The sequence below is a fragment of the Eublepharis macularius genome, chromosome 12 (assembly GCF_028583425.1).
Source record: "Eublepharis macularius isolate TG4126 chromosome 12, MPM_Emac_v1.0, whole genome shotgun sequence".
Lineage (NCBI taxonomy): Eukaryota > Metazoa > Chordata > Lepidosauria > Squamata > Eublepharidae > Eublepharis > Eublepharis macularius.
The window spans coordinates 16,151,320-16,172,014 of NC_072801.1; the positions used below are offsets into that span (position 1 = coordinate 16,151,320).

General features: G+C 46.5%; 2 protein-coding genes across 2 annotated transcripts in view; one reads left to right on the plus strand and one right to left on the minus strand.

The window, feature by feature from the left end:
• The window catches only part of TMEM204 (transmembrane protein 204), a 41,860-nt gene extending 21,407 nt beyond the window's left edge, over positions 1-20,453 (minus strand). The window contains exon 1 of the mRNA XM_054992448.1: positions 19,505-20,453. Within this exon, the coding sequence (XP_054848423.1) occupies positions 19,505-19,784 (280 nt within the window). The 5' untranslated portion in view covers positions 19,785-20,453. The remainder of the gene's footprint in view (positions 1-19,504) is intronic.
• IFT140 (intraflagellar transport 140) overlaps positions 1-20,695 on the plus strand; it is a 97,997-nt gene that overhangs the window by 50,995 nt on the left and 26,307 nt on the right. The gene's annotated exons all lie outside the window — the stretch shown is intronic.

A 20,695-nucleotide genomic window follows, 5' to 3' on the forward strand; every position in this document is an offset into this window, starting at 1 on the left:
GCGAAGGAGAGGTTTCTCTCCTAGGCCAGACTCAGACTTGGGCCCAGACTCTTCAGAGAATGAACAGGAGCAGCTTGGCCCAGCGTACAAAAAGCTCAGGGGGCTCTGGTGATACCCAGCATCATTGGACCAGACCTCAGAGCCCTGGGCCTCCAAGGACGTTGTTGAGCAGCCTGCTCCTGATAGCCTCAGTTCAAGAAGCTGCTGCCAACTTGCCAGATCCTGGAACAGCTGCCTCTCTCTCCTGCAGGACTAGATCCCAGCTGTCCAGGTTCCTGATCACTGCTGTGGTATCTGTAGTTCCTTGCAAAATTGGATCTCCATCAAGCCCTAGCTGGATGAAGCCCAGGAACAGGTGGGGCTTCTTTCCCTTTCAGAGTATTTAAGCCCCGAGCAAATTCAGAGGGCCTTGCTGGTTCACACAGTTCATAGGGGCCTGCTACATGTGCAGACCTGAGTGGAGTAGATTCTAGGCCATGACCTGGACCTTAAAGTGTGTAGACTCAAGTCTCCATCTACCACATGGATTCCTGCTCTACAGAAGCTCATAGCATGTTCCAGGATTCAGCTGCTAAACTAGAACCAGAAGTGGGATTTTGTGCACAACATGTGTACTTAAGTGTGATGGACATGGGCTTCATGTGATAATTGTTAAAGTGCTTTGGAAATGACTTTTTGTGACAATAAGATTAGTCTCTGTGTTGGTTAGGATTTTTTAAATGAACAATTGGCAAAATTAATGTCTCTTACATATTCCTCCATAGTTAGATAGATTAAGAAGTGACTTGTGGTGTTAGAGTATGGATTATTTTGAATTAATGTATTGTGATACAATGGTATATGATGGGTAGTTTTTAATTTTACCCTTGACTACTGCATATTTGTTTTTGTTGTTGGCTTTCTTGTATTGTATTGTATCATGTGGTCTGATGTCAGCCCTAGAATTGCTTATGTTCTGTTTCAGCATTTCTCAGGACTCTTACTAATGCTATGTCTTTGTAAAATTGTATTTATTTATCCTAGGGCATTGTTTATGGAAATGTCCTTGAAATTGACTGTGCTAATCTCACACTATGTAATCCACCTGGAGTCTCAGTGAGAAAGGAGGACTATAAATGACTTAAGTAAAATAAATATTGCTTGATTAACAACTTCAGTTAATTATGTTGAGAATCTCTACCTATAAAAATAGTTTTTTGGAAAAGAAGTATGTGGACCAACTTGGTGAGTGGCTAGAGTTTCAGGGCTAGTATCTGGAGGATTTGGGTTCTCTGCCATGAATGTTCATTCAATGACTGGGACAGTCATTCTCTCACTTGAATTTACCTCACGGGGTTGTTGCTGTGAGGGAAAAATATAAGTGAGGAGAAATCCAGTATGGATCCCTATTAGAGTTGGGCACGAACCACAAAAAACCCGAACCATGAGGTTTGTGGTTCAGGAGTTTTCACGAACCAGGAACCGCAAACTGGCACAAACTGGGGCCAGTTTACGAACCAGTTTGTGGGGTTTAAATGCCCCTTTCCAGCCGCTTAGCGGCGGTGGGGGGGGGGGATCTGCCCCACTACCTGCCAGCTGATAGTTTAAAGGGACCTGCCACTTGCAAGCGGCAGGAAAAGTTTATTTAAGCCATTTAAACTGCCCCTTTAATATGACCTAAATGAACCAGTAGACCAGTTCGTGGAAGTTCATGGAAACGAGCTTCCACAAACCACTGGTTCACTGTCCGTCTTCTGTGCAGCCCCACATGGGACTGTGCCTGCGCAGGCCTGCCGACCGGATTTTTCTTTCTAGCAAACGTCCACTAGGGGGCGCACGTCCGACCCAATGCGCATGCGCCCCCTTTCCCCTCAGTTTCTTCTTTGCCGCCGACCGGTGAAGATCTAGCTGTCCGCTTTTCTGAGGAAACTTTTTCTGAGGAAACTTTTTCTGATCGTGAAGATGTCTGAGAAGTCGCTTTTTAAGCGCTGTTCCACCTGCTCCACGAAGATGACGAGGACGGACGGTCACTCCGTGTGCCTCGAGTGCCTGGGCGAAGGGCACATCGTCGGGAAATGTGAGCACTGCCAACGGTTCACCCCGAAGGCGAGGGCTGAGAGGGCGAATAGGCTGAACGCCCTGCTGTGGAGACGGGCGATGCGGGCGTCGGGGGCCCCGGGTACCCCGGGGGGGCCGCCACCGGCTGGTGGGACGGTTGACACCCCCCTTGAGACGGAATCTGTCCGAAGAGCCGCTTCCACTTCGCGTTCCCGCTCGCCGGATCGCCGACAAGCCCAACACTCGACCCCGGATCCGAAGGAGGCTGCGAGTTCCGCGTCGGGTCGCAAGCACTCCACTCCGCAGTTGGATCCGACTCGGAAGCGGCGCCGTTCCAGGTCCCCATCGAGGTCAGAACCGATCGCCACATCGGCTCCGAAGGTGCCGAGGACTTCGTCAGCTCCGAACATTTCGGCTGGGTCGGTTCCCAAGCCATCGGATCCAACTCCGACGGCGTCGGCTCCGAAGCCCGCTGAATTGGTTCGCACTGGTCGTGTTCCGAAGGCAGGCCCTCGATCGGATCCGAAGGTTTCGGATCCGTTGTCTATGTCACCGGCTCCGATTGATTGGAACCGAAGCTCCGATCCGACTTCAGCCTCCAAGGGCGGAAAGAAGTCGAAGAAAAAATCTAAGCACCAGCAGTCGACGTCGGTTCAGACGGATGAAGTCCTCTGGGAGAAGCCCTCGACCCCGTCGCCACACCTGTCACCTCCGTTACACCACTCCACTGATGACGATGGTGACCTGCCCGACGCTCCGACTCGGGCTGCCGAGACGTGGCATGCCGATGATTATATGGGAAGGGAGGACCGGCCTTATCGCCTCCCTCGGAGTGGCTATGACAGAGAGGGCTCCCTGTATGCCAGCTCTCCATCATTTGGAAGGGAGTATTGGGGTGATACTCGTAGTGAGTTCTCCCACTATGGTTCTCCCAGGCGCGTCTCCCCTTACCAACGTGCGGAACCTTATCAGTGCCCTAGTCCCAGCCCACCATCTGACCCCTCGCCAGATGACATCATTATTGGGACTGGTCGTGTGTCACCCTCTGAGGACTACCGGCTCTATTCTGAGCAGATGGTCAGAATGGCCCGTTCTCTCGACATCGAGATATCGGCTGTGGATCCTAAGCCAAAGGACAAGATTCTACAATATGTCCAGTCCGGTAACCCTCCAACTATCGCGTTCCCGTTCACCGAGGGCTTGGTGGAAATCATTCACGACATCTGTGAGAAACCGGCCTCAGTGTACCCTACGTCCCGCAAGCTGGAGGCCCTGTACAAGACGCGAGATGACGTTTGTGCGTACCTCTTTGCACATCCGCCTCCTTCTTCCCTCATTACGGAGGAAATGCAGACCCGCCAACGCCAGGGGTCTTATGCGGTGCCCATTGACAAGGAGAGTAGGAAGCTGGATTCCCTGGGCAAGAAGTTGTATTCCTCCGCTGCCCTGACGCTGAAAATCTCTAACTACTCGGCCATTATGGGGGCGTACCAAATATTCCTTTGGAACCGTATGGCGGCCTTCATGGAGAAACTGCCGGCAGACCAGAGGGTGTTGGCAAAGGTGATCCTCGATGAAGCCCTGCGGCTGTCTCGGCAACAAATAAACGCGGGCCGTGACACGGTTGATACCTCTGCGAGGGCGCTAGCTTCCTCCGTCGTCCTCCGCAGACACTCGTGGCTCCGCACGACTGCGTTGCCGGTCGAGACACGTAATAAGGTTGAGAATCTGCCCTTTGAGGGTCAATCCCTGTTCTCATCCAAGACGGATGACTACCTCTCCCAGAAACGCAAAGATCGGCTGACAGCCCGTTCCTACGGCATTCTCCCGACCAGACCATCCACCGAAAATCGGTTCCAGTATCGCCCTTCACAGGGCTATCGTGGTCGGCAACAGCGATACCAGCCGTATCCTCGTTATGGGTCCTACAGGCAATTCCAGCAGCCTGCAAGTTCCTACCAACGCCGGAGGCCTAACTACCGCCCTCGTCGCGGTCCCCAAGCCCACGATGCCAAAGAGTCAGCAACGCAGCCAAAGCAGTTCTGACTAGAATTCGAACAGTCTGTCGTGTTTGGGAACAGATTGGTTCAGTTTGCCTCTGCATGGGCAGAAATTACATCCGATAGTTGGGTTCTTAACATCGTTAATGTTGGATATAAAATTCAGTTTGATGTTTACCCAGTGTTGTCTCTTCCTGACCGCTCAATGCAATCCTCTTCTCATAACTTACAGGCTGAGGTTGTAGCATTGCTAGAAAAGGGGGCTGTGCAGGAGGTGCTCCCTCAGGACCCCCCTTTAGGCTTTTACTCCAGGATGTTCCTGGTAGACAAGAAGGATGGAGGGGTACGACCCATCTTAGACCTACGGGAACTGAATAAATTCGTTCTCGTCAAGAGGTTCAGGATGCTTACCTTGAACACGGTCCTCCAGTTAATGCCCGAGGACATGTGGTTCGCTGTTCTGGACCTCAAGGATGCATATTTTCATATTGCCATCCATCCTAATCATTGGAAGTACCTTAGGTTTCTATGTAACAATAAGGCCTACCATTACCAAGTGCTTCCCTTTGGTCTCTCAACAGCCCCACGGGTTTTTTCTAAGTGTATGGCTGTGGTAGTGGCTTATTTGAGGGAACGGGGTTGTACCATCTATCCCTACCTTGACGATTGGCTTCTAGCAGCTCCCTCTGCTGATGCACTCATGGCCCAGATTAGTACAGTGATGCTCACCTGCTCCCGGTTAGGGCTTTTGGTCAATTTGCAAAAGTCTAACCTTACCCCATCCAGAAGAATACTGTTTATCAGTATGGAACTGGATGGTGCTGTAAACAGAGGTTTTCTGCCCAGGGAGCGTGCATTAAGAATTGGCAGGATGGTGAACCTTTTTTCCAAGTGCAGGTTCCAATCCGTGACAGCGATTCAGAGGCTGCTGGGCCTCATGGCCTCTTCTACAGCTGTCACCCCTATGGCCCGGTTGCACATGCGACCTCTCCAGCTGTGGTTCCTGTCGGTTCATGATTTTGAACACGAGTCCCAGAATAAACGATATTCCATCCCCAGAGGGATTATCCGTGCCTTACGATGGTGGCTTGATGACACTAACCTCCTTGGGGGTGTTGCATTTGGGTCTGTCCAAACCGAGATCACAATCTCGACTGATGCCTCCACGATAGGATGGGGAGCCCAGTGTGGAGCCCTTAGGGCACATGGGGTTTGGTCAGAGCAGGAACGGGAAGATCACATTAACCTGCTAGAATTGAGAGCGGTCCGTTATGCCCTTATCGCTTTCGCAGACACGCTGCAGCAGAAAGCAGTTCAGGTGCTCACAGACAATTGCACCACGATGTTCTACCTGAACAAGCAAGGGGGCACTACATCCAAGGCCCTCTGCGACGAGGCCGTTCGGATCTGGAACTGGGCCGTGGACAGAGGCGTGTTCATTCAGGCGGTCCATATTCCCGGCACCACCAATGTCATCGCGGATACGCTGAGTCGGATGCAATTCGACAGCTACGAATGGACCGTAGCAGACAATTACCTGAATGCCATCTTTTTGGACTGGGGGTTCCCAGAAGTAGACCTCTTTGCGGCAGAGGCCAACAAGAAGGCCCCGCAATTCTGCTCCAGGGGAGGGCTAGGTCACCGCTCCCTAGGGGACGCGTTCCAGATACGCTGGACAGGGCACCTGTTTTATGCCTTCCCTCCGTTCCCACTGCTGTCTCGGGTCGTCAGCAAAATCCAGAGGGATGGGCCGCACTTAATTCTAGTGGCTCCCTTCTGGCCCAGACAAGCATGGTTCCAACATGTCGTGCAGCTTTCGCAGGGGTCATATTATCGGTTCGCACTGAACCCGGACCTTCTGTCCGACAAAGGGGTTTGGTATCACGACCTACCCAAACTCAACCTCACTGCTTGGCACATTCGGGGACGGAGGGGATGTCTGACAGGGTAGCTGAAATTTTGCTGAATGCCCGTAGGGACACCACTCGCAGGTCATACGCAGCTAAATGGAAGCGTTTTGAGGCCGGGCTGCTGACAACGAAGTTAATGTTTGGGATTGCCAGTTGTCTTCTGTGTTTGAGTTCCTCCTGTCCCTAAAGGATGGGGGACTCTCTAATTCCTCTATTAAAGTTTATTTGGCTGCCATTTCAGCCTTCCACCCTAAAATAGATGGGAAGACGGTGTTCTCCCACAGTTTGTCGAAGTCTTTTTTGAAAGGGTTGTACAATATGTTTCCACAGGTCAAGGAAATTGTTCCCCAATGGTCACTACAAGTAGTATTGGCGGGGCTTATGAAATCACCTTTTGAACCACTGGCCACCTGTGATTTGAAATGGTTATTCTGTAAGGTGGCCTTTTTGATAGCCATTACGTCTGCCCGTAGGGTTAGCGAGCTGGCTGCACTGAGGTGGGACCCTCCCTTTTTGAAGGTCCATCAGAATAAGGTGGCGCTGAGACCTGACCTTCGTTTTAGACCCAAAGTGTCCACGCAATTTCACACCTCACAGGACATTGTCCTACCTATCTTTTTTCCTGACCCTTCTGATAACTCTGAAAGGGCCTTACATTCTTTGGATGTGAGAAGGGCTATTTTATTTTACCTCCAACGTACATCACAGTTTAGGAGTGCCAAACAACTGTTTGTGTGCTATTATGGGCCCAGGAAGGGAAAGGCTGCTACAGCCCAGTCAATTTCACGTTGGGTCACTCAAGCTGTTAGAGCCTGCTACTCGCATGCTCAGTTACCTTGCCCCTTGGAACTAAAAGCTCATTCCACCAGAGCACAGGCTGCTTCGGCGGCCTTCTTTAGGGGCGTGCCCTTGCATGACATCTGCAGGGCTGCAACGTGGTCGTCTTCTGACACGTTCGCTAAACATTACGCACTAGATGTGTGGGAAAGGAAAGAGGCTGCTGTGGGTCAAGCAGTGCTTCAGTCTCTTTTTCGGTGAGAACACATGCCCGCCTCCTGGGTAAGTGGCTTGTGAGTCTCCCATGTGGGGCTGCACAGAAGACGGACAGTGAAAACAGAGTTGCGCTTACCGTAACTACTGTTCATTGACGTCTTCTGTGCAGACACACAACCCTCCCTCCTACCCTGCTGTGTTCTTCCAGATAATGTGAAGGCATTCGGCGGCAAAGGAGAAACTGAGGGGAAAGGGGGCGACGTCGTCCAATGTCGCTCGGGCGGGAAACGGCCGCGCATGCGCATTGGGTCGGACGTGCGCCCCCTAGTGGACGTTTGCTAGAAAGAAAAATCCGGTCGGCAGGCCTGCGCAGGCGCAGTCCCATGTGTGTCTGCACAGAAGACGTCAATGAACAGTAGTTACGGTAAGCGCAACTCTGTTTTCGTGAACCACGAACTGGCCTGGTTCATGTGTTTTTTTGGGTCGTAATTCGATTCATGCCCATCTCTAATCTCTATTGGAGTTAAAAGTGGAGTATAAATATCTAAATAAATAAAACACGACTATGTCTGGGGAAATTTCAGGCTGAAGAGAAAACAGATAATTTAAAGAGTGGTGGCAGCATTACAGTGCACTTTTGTATTATAAAATGCATTAAAGTCACCCAGTCTCATGCCTTGAACTTGCCATATGTAGATCCTTTTTCTACATAGTGTGTAGTATTTGTCTATATAAATGATTTAAAAATGCATATGGTGCAGTTTGGCTCTTTTAGCAAATACACACACACAGACACACACACACACACAAATGAGAGCCAGTTTGGTGTAGTGGTTAAGAGCACAGGATTCTAATCTAGAGAACCAGGTTTGATTCCCCACTCCTCCACTTGAAGCCAGCTGGTTGACCTTGGGCTAGTCACAGTTCTCTGGAGCTCTCTCAGCCCCACCCACCTCACAGGGTAATTATTGTTGTGGGGATAATAATGACATACTTTGTAAACCACTCTGAGTGGGCATTAAGTTGTCCTGAAGGGCGCTATATAAATCGAATGTTGTTGTTTTTATAATATTTGGTAGGCATTCTATTCCATTAGATGATGTTAACTGAAAAGTTCTGTGTTTTACCTTATTTCCCTTTTTAACCTGGTGGGTTTCCTGTTTTTATCCTTTTCCTTCCTTTCCCTCTAGGCTTTGTAAGTGTTGCTGTGCCAGCACAACATCCTATCATCCTGTCGCTCACAAGCAGTCATTCTTTGGCATGCAAATAGGAGTGCTGAGGGTGGGTTTCACATTGCTGTCTTTTCTATATTGCAGAAGGCTCCCTTTTGCACTTTCAGCTTCAAGGTGATCACAGTAGATAATTCAGTCCTAAATTCCTCATAAAAACCATCTCCATAGGTGAGATCTTACTATATGCCCATTTAGAAGTTAGCCCCCTTCAGTGAAGGTTTATTTTCTCTCTATTTTCCCCTTTTTCCCCTTTTGTTTTCAGTTTGATTTATTCCTGAGCACCAAAAGAACAGAAAACGATGGTGGTTATGGTACATGAGGGAGAGCTTCAATACAGCTTTGGCTGAGGGCTCTTAATACACTACCTGCTCTTGTACTGTCCAGCTCTGGGACAGTTAAGGGCCTCTTCCCGAAACCTGCTGTCTGTTCCCTGCCTATAGCTGTGAGGCAAGTGGTGACCAGAGACCGGGCTTTCTCGGTGGTGGCGCCTCACTTGTGGAATGCACTGAGGCTTCCTTGGCTCCTACATTATTTCCTTTAGGCACCAGACCCAAACATTTATTTTTAACCAGGCTTTTAACTGAAGATTTCTATCTTTTGAAAAACATTTTTTATGGTCTACTTGTAGCCTGCGGACCATTTTAAGAAATATCGTATTAGGTTGCTGAGTGGTGTTTGATGGCTTGTTTTTATGCTGTTAATTTTATGATTCTATCGTGTTGTTTTTACCTCATGAGCTGTTTCGAATTCGTCTCTGGAGAAAGTGGCATATCAATGCCAATAAAATAATTAATGGTTTACTTTTACTTTGAATAGCAACTTTGGCTTGATTTTTTTTTGTTCATAGTTATAATAGAATGATTATGGAATAATAGTATTAAAAAATAAGTGGCTTTGACTAATGCAGTTCCAGAGCTGTGTTAGTCTATCGTAGCGAAACAAAACAGAAGTTCAGTGGCACCTTAAAGACTTAACAGTATTTATTCTTGCTTGAGCGCTCATGAATCAGAGCTCAATTTCTCAGATGCATTCCTGTGATGCTCAAGTTTATTGCTAAGGTATAGGGTTCTCTGGGAATCTTTGTTTAGTCAATGTCCATCCTTTGTTCTTTCACTGAAATGGAGAATCTGTCAAAAATCATCCCACAAGCCAAACAAGAACATGCCATATACCTACACCACAGTAATAAATTAAGCTTTTAGTCTGCTGGCATCTCAGTGAGGAAGCTGGCAAGATCTGGCTTCTCCAAGATCTGCTTTCCACTCATCTATGTTTTTAAATCTTGTAACATCAAATCTGATGAAGAATCCTTGCAGACTTGGAAAGTGTGCACAGTGTTTTATGTTGATTTGGTCGGTCTAATAAAAGGCATTATGTGGATTTTTTCTTTGTGAGATTTTGCATGGACCAATATGGCTGTACAACTTCTTTTAGAAGAGATCTCCCATGATGAACAGGGGCATAATCACTCATGCATGATCAGTAGTTACCTGACCACCATGCTGAATGCTTCTGCTGTGCAGATGTTTGCATTATTGCTTGCTGTGAGCATATCTTTGACAGAGTCATAAGACAGGCTTCCTTCAAGAAGCAACATGCACTTTGAACAAGGTAAGTGTGGTTGACTTGATTTTTACACATCTCTGATTAGGAATTAAGAGACTTCCCTTGATGGTGTAAACTTGCCCTTCCCATGTATCATTAAGAGCCAGTGTTGTGCAGTGGTTAGAGTGTTGGTCTAGGATCTGGGAGTCTCAGGTTCGAATCCCCACTCTGCCATGGAAGCTTGCTGGGGTGACCTTGGGCCAGTCACATACACTCTCAGCCTAACCTACCTCACAGGGTTGTGTAAAGATAAGGTGGCCTCTTATAATCTAAAAACCCTGGCTGTTTTGCTTAGCAATAAGGATACTAAATTTACTTTAGCAATTGCAAAATATGTCTCAGTCCTTTTATCCCTCGCATCCCAAAAAGATAAGGAATAAGTATTTTCCGCTGCTCAAGATTTATGAATCAATGAGCTTCTAATCCAAGGGAATGAAAGGGAAGCTAAAGTGGAGGAAAGGAGAACAATGCAAGCTTCTTTGGGTCCTCTACTGGGGAAAAAGGCCAGGCAGAAATGAATTAAATAAAACAAAACAAATAAATTAACATATAAGGCTATTTTAGTGACAGAAGCCAATGGGTTGAAGTACTTAATATTGACCTTAGAATATGCTCTAACACCTGTCGCATATGGCCTCAAAATGTCCCTGTAATTGGTCAAATTTCAACATTTTCTCGGAGCCTTGCAGCACCCAAACCTCCAACTGTATAGGCTCGCTGAGCTCACCAGAATCTATTCATAGCCTACGTTTTGGCAGCTGGATCCTCAACTCCTTCGTTGGTGCACAGTTTAATAGTTCTAAGGGGCTCACTGTATGGCCCATTATCAAGGGCTCCACCCCACCACCCCGTTCTCCGCCATTTGGGCCTCGAGGTCCTTGCAAGGGCAGCGAGGCCCTTTGGACCTTGTTGGATGTTACCCTGTTGTTGCTGGTTGAGAAGGGGCCCCCATAACAGTTCAAGCTTCAGGGTCCCAAAAATGTAGGTCCACCGCTGTCTGCACACGGGGTATCTTGAGAGTTCATTACTGGATCCATCCACTCCTAATCATCAGGACTTGTCAGCACTTCATTATTTGGGGACAGTTCATGGTCCGCTTTCAGAAAGCATATTAACATTTGGAAGCAAATGTGAACCATTGAGGATTCTTTTCCCCCTTTACTTTTTCAAAAGCACAGCTGTGCTTTTGGAGACACACCCATTTCTTAAGAAGCATGAGAACTCAATGTTTGTTTTGGAAAGGAGACACTTATGAGGAGAGCTTCCAGACATTGTTCTAGAATATGCACATCTCCTCTCTGAAACCCATATGTGTGTGTTTTTTTTTCTTTCAAAGCTTCTGATGTTTCTCAAGGTGTGGCAGACTCAAGCTCTCCTAGGGGTTTCAAGAGGAGAACATGGAGATGGGATGCAGCTTTAAGAGCAGAGTCATGGAGGAAGGCATCATTTTCACACTGCATTCTGGATCCCCTTAGGGACCAAGCCACTGGTTAAGGCATTGTATCACTTATCTGAGCGCTCTGATGTCACATGAAGATAGTTTTAGCTGGGTAGCTGTGTTGGTCTGCACAGTACAACAGCAAGATTCAAGTCCAAGATTAAAGACCAACAAGATTTCCAAGGTATACATTTTCGAGAGTCAAGCTAACTCACAGAGGGAGCTTTGATTCTTGAAAGCTTATATCCTGGAAATCTTGTTGGTCTTTAAAGTGCTACCAGACTCTAATCTTGCTGTAATGATGCAGTTATCCACGTGGCCTTCAAGTTAAGATGGCTGCTGTTTGCTAGCTAACAAATGGCATGGGGCCAAGCTACCAGTAATTTAGTGGCAATTCTGTCAGGGTAATTTTGTGTCTAATTAACCTTCTACTTAATTTTTGTACCACAAATTGAGGAGGAGAGAGATTATTTCTGCAGTGTTGGAAATCCAATTCCATACCACATATAGAACTTTGCAAGAAGGGATTTTGGACAGATATGAAAGAGCATATAATGTTTTCCAAAGGAAACACTTGCAAGAAACATGAGGACATGTGGTTGGACTTTTTGCAGCTATATGGCTTGCATTGATTGACTATTTCATTTGTTGAGGATTTCTCATGTTGCCTACTTATAACAATTTTTAAAAGAAAAAAAAAAAAGAGTTGTTCCTTTAGAGTTGTTCCTTCTTAGGTTACACGAGTAGGACTTAGAGTGGTTGCAGTGCAGATCTTCCCTGGGCCACTTAGTATTATGAGAAGTTCCTCTGTTGGAGGACAGTGGTGTGGGAAATGGGGGCTGAGCATGTGCTCATTCATGTGGCCTGGACCTTTTGTGTCACCACTGCTGCCAGCGCAGCAGGAAAAAGGACATTCATTCCTGTTGACCGGATGAGACTAGAAGGATGCCATAACCTGCGTCAGGAGGTGCCTGAGTGAAGGACACGCACCTGCATTCCCCCTAATTTCCTGGGTAACAGAGGAGAGGCAGAATACTTGGTTGAGACAGCAGCGATACATCTCATGGCACGCCTATTTCTGGTTCAGACCTAAGGTGCAGTGAAACCATTGCGCTTATCTAATGATGCCTGTGCAGCCAGATTTCCTGCGCATTTATCATAACAGGACTTATTTCCAAGAAGAGTACATAGGATTTCAGCCTCCTCCATTAATAATAAAAGACAAAGCAGGGCCGGTTAGGTCTGGTTGGCACCCAAATCCCCAGACTGACTCAGATTCTCATTTCCTTACTTGAAGTAGACCAAGAAATTACCTAGGTTATGGAAGCGGTAATTTGATTCTGATGTTGATGAAACAGGCTCCATTGAGTTATCAAATGACATCCCCAGGGAGAGTGATGCTACACAAATGTAAGATACTCAGATTAGCGAAATAATTTCTCATTCCTATGAGGTAACAAAATAAAAATGATCTCATTTACTAATCTAATTACGCTGTTGCTCTTAAACATGCATCTGTAATGGGGTCTTTTGTTTTTGTTTGGATTTTTTGTCAGTGTCAGGAATTTTAAAATTTGAGCTGCGATGTATTTGCCCCAAACACCACTTTTTGTTAGAACCAGTTTGGACCCTGATGTATCCTCTTGCGTTCCATATAATGCATTTGTGGAGCAAAATCATTTATTGTAGGCACCAGATGAGGTCTTAGCAGGCTTGGCTGATTATGGCTTTGTGTGTGTGTATGTGTCTTGGTTTTCTTTCCTCTGGGCTATGCATCAGCTCAGTTTGTGAACTGGTAACATTGAGAGAGCTGCTCCTGGCAGTCCTGTCTCCTGAAACCCTAGTAATCAATCATGTATCCAGTATGTCGCAGTATTAAATTGTTTCTCAGTTTTTTTGGGGGGGGGGGTCTGAATTTGAAACAATGTAATGAAGATTTGAACTGGCTTTAGAGCTTTGGCTGAAGCTGCCCTTGGTAAGGTGCTTTGCACCCTCAATAGAAACATGATGGCTTTCCGCCTTTTTTGTGGAGGGGATTGTAAAGCTTTCACTAGCTGGAAAAGGCTCTGGGTTATTAAGTGAGCAAAGTCTGTTTTGTGTATAGGCTGGGGAAATTCCTGGCAAAGGACATGCACAATGTTACTGTTCAGCATCATTCTTAGTAGGGGTTTTTTAAGAGGGCAGTATGCAGTACTGAAGGCCTCTGGCAATATGCATCCTGATCTTATGTCTTCAGTGGGGCATGTTCTCCTGCTGCATAGTCTAGAACTGTCACCTTAATTTCTTCCTCCTTTGCACCTTAGATCTGCAACTGACCTAGCTTCTGTTGACTCAGCTGAAATTCCCACATGCCTGCATAATGGGAAGGGGGCTGATATGTTCTGTAGGGAAACAGGCACTGGACTGGATCCAGAGTAAGTTGGGAGCTGCTGTAATATAGTGGTTAAGTGGTTGGCTCTGCTGGTTTGAATCCCCCTACTGTCATGAGCTCAGTAGGTGGCCTTGGGTATGCCACTTGTCTCATCCCCAGCTCTGCAGCTGCATTGTAGGGATAATAATAACACTCACTTTGTTCATTGCTCTAAGTGGGGCACTGATCTGTCTAGAAGAGTGGCATATAAGTACAGATTATTAATTTCCACTGATTTCTACCCTACCGTTTCAAACTTCATATTGTTCTTGAGGGTCCTCCCCTATTCCCCAAGAATTTTTGGAGAATAGGGGAGATTTTTGGAGATCTCTGTGTGTGTGGGGGGGGGGGGGTGGAAAAGTTCCCTTCTACTGATGCAAAATTTAGTTTAGATCCAACCAGCTGAATGGATTCCTCCAAAACAGGCCTGTGTGGATGTTGATCAACTTTTATATTGGGAAGAACTGCCGGGCTGGGTGCTGATGAGACTTCTTGCGTACCTTTGAATGGGGTTCCTACATCTGCTGGATGTATGTGAAAGTGTCTCACACAGGCCCACATTTGGATAAAGCTGTAGATAACTAGATTTACTAGCTACAATAACAGTATTGGACCATATGGATGTAAACTTCAAACATGGGTCTGCTTGACTGGGACCCTGCTGTGGTTATTGCCTGTAGACTCTTTTGTCTGGGAAATTTGTTCTGGGCTCCAGGAAGACTGTAGTTCTCTCAAGAGGATGACCCGTAATAGCTGGCCTCTATTTTAAGCATCTGCTGGGTCTGCCTGGCCCTTTTCCAAGGAGAAATATCAGGGACATGGCTAATGAGTCCTGGCATTGTCTGATTTGCTGCTTCTGTAAACAGTTTCCAGTTTTCTCATTCCCACACAGAGCCGTGCCTCTGGCCTCACCCTCCATATTTCAGACTGAAAATGTACTTATGTAAATCATACAGTGAGGACAGACAGGTGTTTATATTTTGTCCTCATGGGAGTCACGTACTAGCCCCAATCTTGCACCACTCCCCGTCTCTAAGCATGCTTGACCCAAGAGTTGACCTCCATGGATTCATGCCTCATTCTTTGGGAAATGGAATTTCCCATTGCTTGCTTGCCTCTTTCCTATGTCTTCAAGATCCCCAAATCCCTGAGAATCTTCTGAGACCCCCACTCTCGTGCTCCTTCTTTACTTTCTTTTCCATCGTTGAAATGACTCAAGCACTGCAAAAAAGCTTTAGACTGCAAGATGCCTGAATGGGGGATTCTTTTGCAAGTGAGACTGGGCCATCTATCTGTCTGTGTACAGCACTCGTCATAATAGTGTCTGAGAGTCCTGGTCTCTGGGTATTGGCTTCTCATTACGAGCTACTTGTGAGAGATGTTGAACAAAGGAACCCTTGTCTTATTCAACATTCCCAGTGCTGAGTGCTTCCTTAAAAGAGAAATGAGCTTTACTGAAATGTTCAGACTGGGAATAGTCAGGACTGGGAAATGTTCACAGGCTTGTTATATGTAATAAAGAGAATCAGTGTTATTGACAACACTTCTTCAAGCTGCTACCAGAGAATTCTGGCTTGGTTAGATACTTAGTGATGCTAGAGACATAATAAAAAGTGACCTCAGGTCAGCCTTCAGGTATCTTGGAGACAGATCTAGTTTATGTCATCAGATACAAAAAGGATATTAGAGACCAAAATCCAGGTGAAATAGCCAAGGATGACAAGATATCTTTAAAGATCTGGTTTTATCAGCCACCAAAATAATTCTATACATGTGGAAAATGAGCTTTATTAATATTGTAGTTATGATTAAAGTTAGCAAAAATGTATGCTGATGAGGAACATTATGTAAATGTAGTTTATGTTACCTAAGAATATATGGTTAAAAGCAGGGCTTTTTTTCTGGGAAAAGAGGTGGTGGAACTCAGTGGGTTGCCCTCAGACAAAATGGTCACATGGCTGGTGGTCCCGCCCCCTGATCTCCGGACAGAGGGCAGTTTAGATTGCCCTCCGCGCCGCTGAGTGGTGCAGAGGGCAATCTCAACTCCCCTCTGTCTGGAGATCAGGGGGCGGGGCCACCAGCCATGTGACCATTTTCAAGAGGTTTCGGAACTCCGTTCCCCCACGTTCCCCCTGAAAAAAAGCCCCGGTTAAAAGTAGTCTTGCAGGGTTTTGTTTAAGAAATAAATTAGCATAGGTTGTGTGTCCAGTTGATATGGCTAAATTATACTACAGAGGATTGTAATATGAAGTAATCTTTTGAAAAATCTATAAATATAACTGCTTTGGGGGGCAGGTTTCAAAAAACTTGCTTCCCTGTACATGCTTGGGGGTAAATAATATAATGGACCAGTGATACTGTACTGTGACTAGTTAATTGTCTATTTAGCACTTAGCAGCACTGATACATTATATTCTTTGAAGGTAGTTGAAGCTTGAAGAAGTTGTATGTAATCATGAATGAAAACAGATGCAAAGATTCCCTAAAAACATTTTTGTGCTGAACCCCCCAATGAATCTAAGAAGCATTGCCAGGGGTGTGTCACTTCAGATGGCAGTTTAATCATTGGGTAAAGGGCATCTGTGGCTTCTTAGGTGCCAACCATGATGCAGAGGAGCCTGATGGAGGCCACTGGGAACAGGCTGCCACAGGATCTGATTCAGAACGCTGCTCAAAGTCACATTTCCACAGCTGCTCTGTGCACAGACAACAGCTGGCTGTGAGACACACGTTGCCCCCCAAAAATAGGCATGGGGCAGTCAGGTGTGATGTTATCTAAGTGTAACAGTGTACAGCGTTCTCCCCTTCTCCATATTATCCTCACAACTCCATGATGTAGGTTGGGCTGACGGTGTATGATCTTGAACTTGAACAATATTTTTACCCCAGTAGGCTTATTGCAGTGCTATTTGAACTTTTCAGATTGGAAAAACAGTACGGGGAGAAGGTTTAATGCCCCCATCCAAGTCCATGTTGGGATCACACACTACTACTTAAAGGGGAGAAGAAATTCACTTGGCAATGTCTGTCTTTACGTCTGTTTTGGCCCTCGGAGTAGGAGTTAGTGCCAGCAGGATTTCTGTTTTTCATTGTGGGGTCTTTTGTAGAATTTGGAACATTCTGGGTGGAGGGAAGGCAGGAGAATGTGGAATGGTAAAGTAGAAACTGGGAAAATGGAAAAGGATCTATGCAAGAAGCAGAAGCTCTGACCTGTACAAGATGAAAGCTCCTTTTGGCTTCAGCATAATGTTTATTTGGATCCCTGAGGACTAGTAGCTTGCTCTGTTTTAATGTAAGCTGAATTTCTTTCTCCTAAGCACTTCCATACCACTGAGTGCAAGAGCTCTCCGTTCCTCTGCTCAGTGCTTGTGAGAGGAATACTCTTTCATTGGCTGTTTATGGAGATTGTGGCTGGGCCTTCTCCCTGTTTTGCTGATACGCAAACTCGAACAACGGTGATAGTTTTTGGCTTAAGCCACTGCTGGCACAGGAGTTAGAGCCATGCTTTCTGGAAGGAAAACCTTGACCAAGACTAGGCAGTTGCAGTCAGCACTAACTGGAGACCGTCTCTAAACCTATTGCAATGAGATGTTCAGACTCACCTCGACAACCACGAAAGCAAGAAGGTTGCCTGTCATGGACACGGACTGTGGCCTGCTTGGCCAGTGGGGGTGATTTGCTTGCTTCCCTGTTCTCTGTGGTTTATGAAGGATGCCTAACAAAGCAGTCATGTGGGTGTTCCTCCATGAGTCGCTTCACCATGATTTCACCTGGTCAGGGGAAGGGGGGAAATAGCAACCAATCTGGCATAGCGCTTAGAGTGTCAGACTAGGATCATGGAGACCCTGGTATGAATCCCCGCTTTGCAATGGAAGCCAGTCACACACTCTCAGCGTGACCTACCTTACGGCATTGTTGTGAAGATAAAACGGAGGAGAGGAGAATGGTGTAAACTGTTTTGGGTCCCCATTGAGGAGAAAGACAGAGGGCACAAATGAAGTAAATTTAAGAAGTGTCAATAGACCAGCCAACCATGGGTAGAGTTTTGGGATTCCACCCAAGAGGGCAACAGCAGCTACTTTGTTGCTTTCAGCTTAAAATGCCTTCCCCAGAAGAGATGTGAGTGGAAGGAGGTTGCCCTGTACAGAAGCTCTCTTTGCAAAATGGCAAAGTTCCTCTCACTTTTTCCCTGGCCAGTGGCCACCTCCTCTCCTCTTCTTCCTCTCAACCCATGGCAAGACAGAAACAGAATGCATGCTCTCCACCACCACTCCAGAGCTTGATTTTAATAAAATTAACAGGCACAAAATGTGAGTGGAACTTGCCAACTTTGTTGTTCTTTCCATTTTCAGTGATTCTGAGGTCATATCTCCTGAGCAACAAGGTTTTGGAAGTGGTATTCTGCGTCTTAAAAAATTCAGCTGTTGTGTATGAATGAAAGTTTCTAGTCCTCTCAACTGGAAACCTCGTTTTGTGATGTCTGGTGCAATCTCAATTGCTAAGTACTGTGTGGGTTTTTGTTGTTTTGTTTTGTAGCCCCCTTCACTGAATTGCTCATTTCAGACTGGCCTTGCTACAAATAGCTTGGCAAAGCAGAAGATTTAGTATTTGGCATTGCTTCCTCCCTTCCTTCTGGCGGCAGCCTCAAAAGTAGTGTATGGCTGATTCTCTGTCTCTACCTCTCTTTTCCATTCTGGATTTGATTTGGACTCTTTGACACTAATGAGAGAGGAATTGGATCACACTTCAGTTGGCAAAAGTGACCTTTCAAGTCAGAGGATTTGGTTGTGTCCCTTAAGAGGCCTGTTTTGAGGAGGCTGCCATGCCACTGTGGGTTCTGATGTGGCAGCACCCATTTGGCAAGGTCTGTCTGGGCAGGTCATTCATGTGTCTTCCCTGAATATGTGCTTGCGCCTTTCTGCAATCTAAAACATGTTACCACTAGGTGCTCTAGAAACAGCATTGACTCTAGATTGTGATGCAAAGTTACATTTAGTTTCTCCCCAATTTTGTTAATACTTTTAAAAGAAAAACAAAATACAGATGTGAAGGAAGACGTGTGTATTGGAAGACCTGTGTGGGCATGAAATGGAGGAGGAAGGTCTTCTCTTTTGGACTGACTGCATTTATATCCCAACTTTCTTCCATTGGTGAACTTTTTCCTTCCAGCAGCCCTCATTTCCATTGCTTTTTACCACACAAAGGAAAAGATATAGAGACCTTTGCAGAGCCCAAAAAGGGGGAGGTTTGGAAGAGTGGATTTTCTTTTTATCAGAAAAATGGCATGAGGGGAAAGGGTTAAAAATCCTACTTTTGTTTGCAGTCCCTCTGGCTGCATTTTGTAAAATGAAACAAAATGCCAGGGACTAGCTACATCTCTTATCATTTGGCCCTTGCCTCCAGTTCAGGGTTGAGGGGTGGGATCTGTAAGCTTGAGAGGTTCCTTTGTTTGAGTGTGCCATGCCATTTCTGGGTTGCAAATCAGTGTGCTGGGAAGAAGCAGCAGCATTGAAGGCTCAAGGTCAGTCTAGTTCTGTGCTTATTCAACAGGTAATCTGGTACTGGGCTCAGGTTCTGCTCAAATGGGCTCTCCCTCTAGGAAGTGTCTCTCACAATGACTGATTTGTGCTGCCTGGGTGTGTCATTTTTACCCCAACCCACCCCATCATACTTTCTGTTCTCTTTCTGTTGAGTCTTTTCCTTGTTTATTGGGTATCTGGAGCTGAGAAGCCACATGGTAGTGTTTTCAAGATGAACGGGGTGATGGGAAGTGCTTTGGAGTTGGGATTGCTGCATCAGGTGCCAGAAGCCCATTGCCTTATCATTGCTGTCTAGGAGGTAATGCATAATACACAATAAGGGCAAGAAGGAAGACTTACGTTTGACGGTGCTACGAGATTCCTGGAACCCAGCTGGCTCTGAACCCCAGCTCAAGGATTCACATCCACGCTCCTCCCCTTGGCTGTGCCTGGCACCTGTGCCCACGCTTCCTTTTCCCTTCTCTGCTAGCCAGCACATCTTCCACAGCCCCACGCTGCGCTTGCGCCCATCCTCCAAGGTCTGGTACACCCAGTTGGGAGTGAAGGCAGCCGCGTTGTTGAGAATAAGTGAGACTAGAGCCACCAACACAGCTGTAGCTACCAGTTTCTGGACAGTCATAGCTGACTGTCATCAGCCTCTAGTGAGCCTCTCTTTGCAGAAGATCCAAGAGTCAGCCACGATACATTGACTTGGAACTTCAGGTGGAAGGTGGGTGCTGAACGACGTTATGAATGGCTAGAGAACATCACCGTTCATTCTCAAAGTCAAGTCCTAGGATGTTTCTGATTGCACAAAGGTGAACAGTTTAAGCAGATGGGAGAAATCCATTAAAAAATGCAGGAAGGAGGTTTCCAGAATGCTGTCTTGTACTTTATCCACCTTCCTGCACCTTGAACAGAGCCAATCTGGTGAAGAACTGAAAGGCAAGGAGGTGCATTCTTTCTGGGGGCAAATTTTGATAGGAAATGTTGTGAGGTTCCTGAGACGACCAAACAGAACAAAACTTGCAAATTTGCTTGGGCACCTCGATCTTCTGGAATGTAGCTGGGAGATGAAGATTCGTATTAGGTAGCGATGGCTCTGAAATGCTGCTTGGCTGCAAGATTCAGAACATCCTCCACAAACAGTAAAATTTCTTAAAGTCAAGGCAAATTCCGAGCATGTATCCCAACGGAGTCCGGGACAACCAATGTATTTCGAGGAATCTGCTCCGCTCTGGCTCCTCTCCGAATGACAAAGCCACGAGTGGCAGAAGCAGAAAAGCAGAAACTCTGCTGCAAGGAAGCTTTCCCCCCTCCTATCTCTCAATGGAGAGGAAATGGTTGTTTTTTTGTAGCTGTTTTTGGTGAGCCTCAGGGCGTAGCCATCAGCAACAAACAGAGCCACTGCCACAGCAGTCAGATGTGAACAGGATGTGTTTCCTGAAAGGAAAAGACTAGGAAGACTTCCAAAGCCCCAGCCTCTCTCTCTCTCTCTCTCTCCACCCCCAGGCCTCCCACTCATTCCAGTATTCTCCTTCCTCCCGCCCC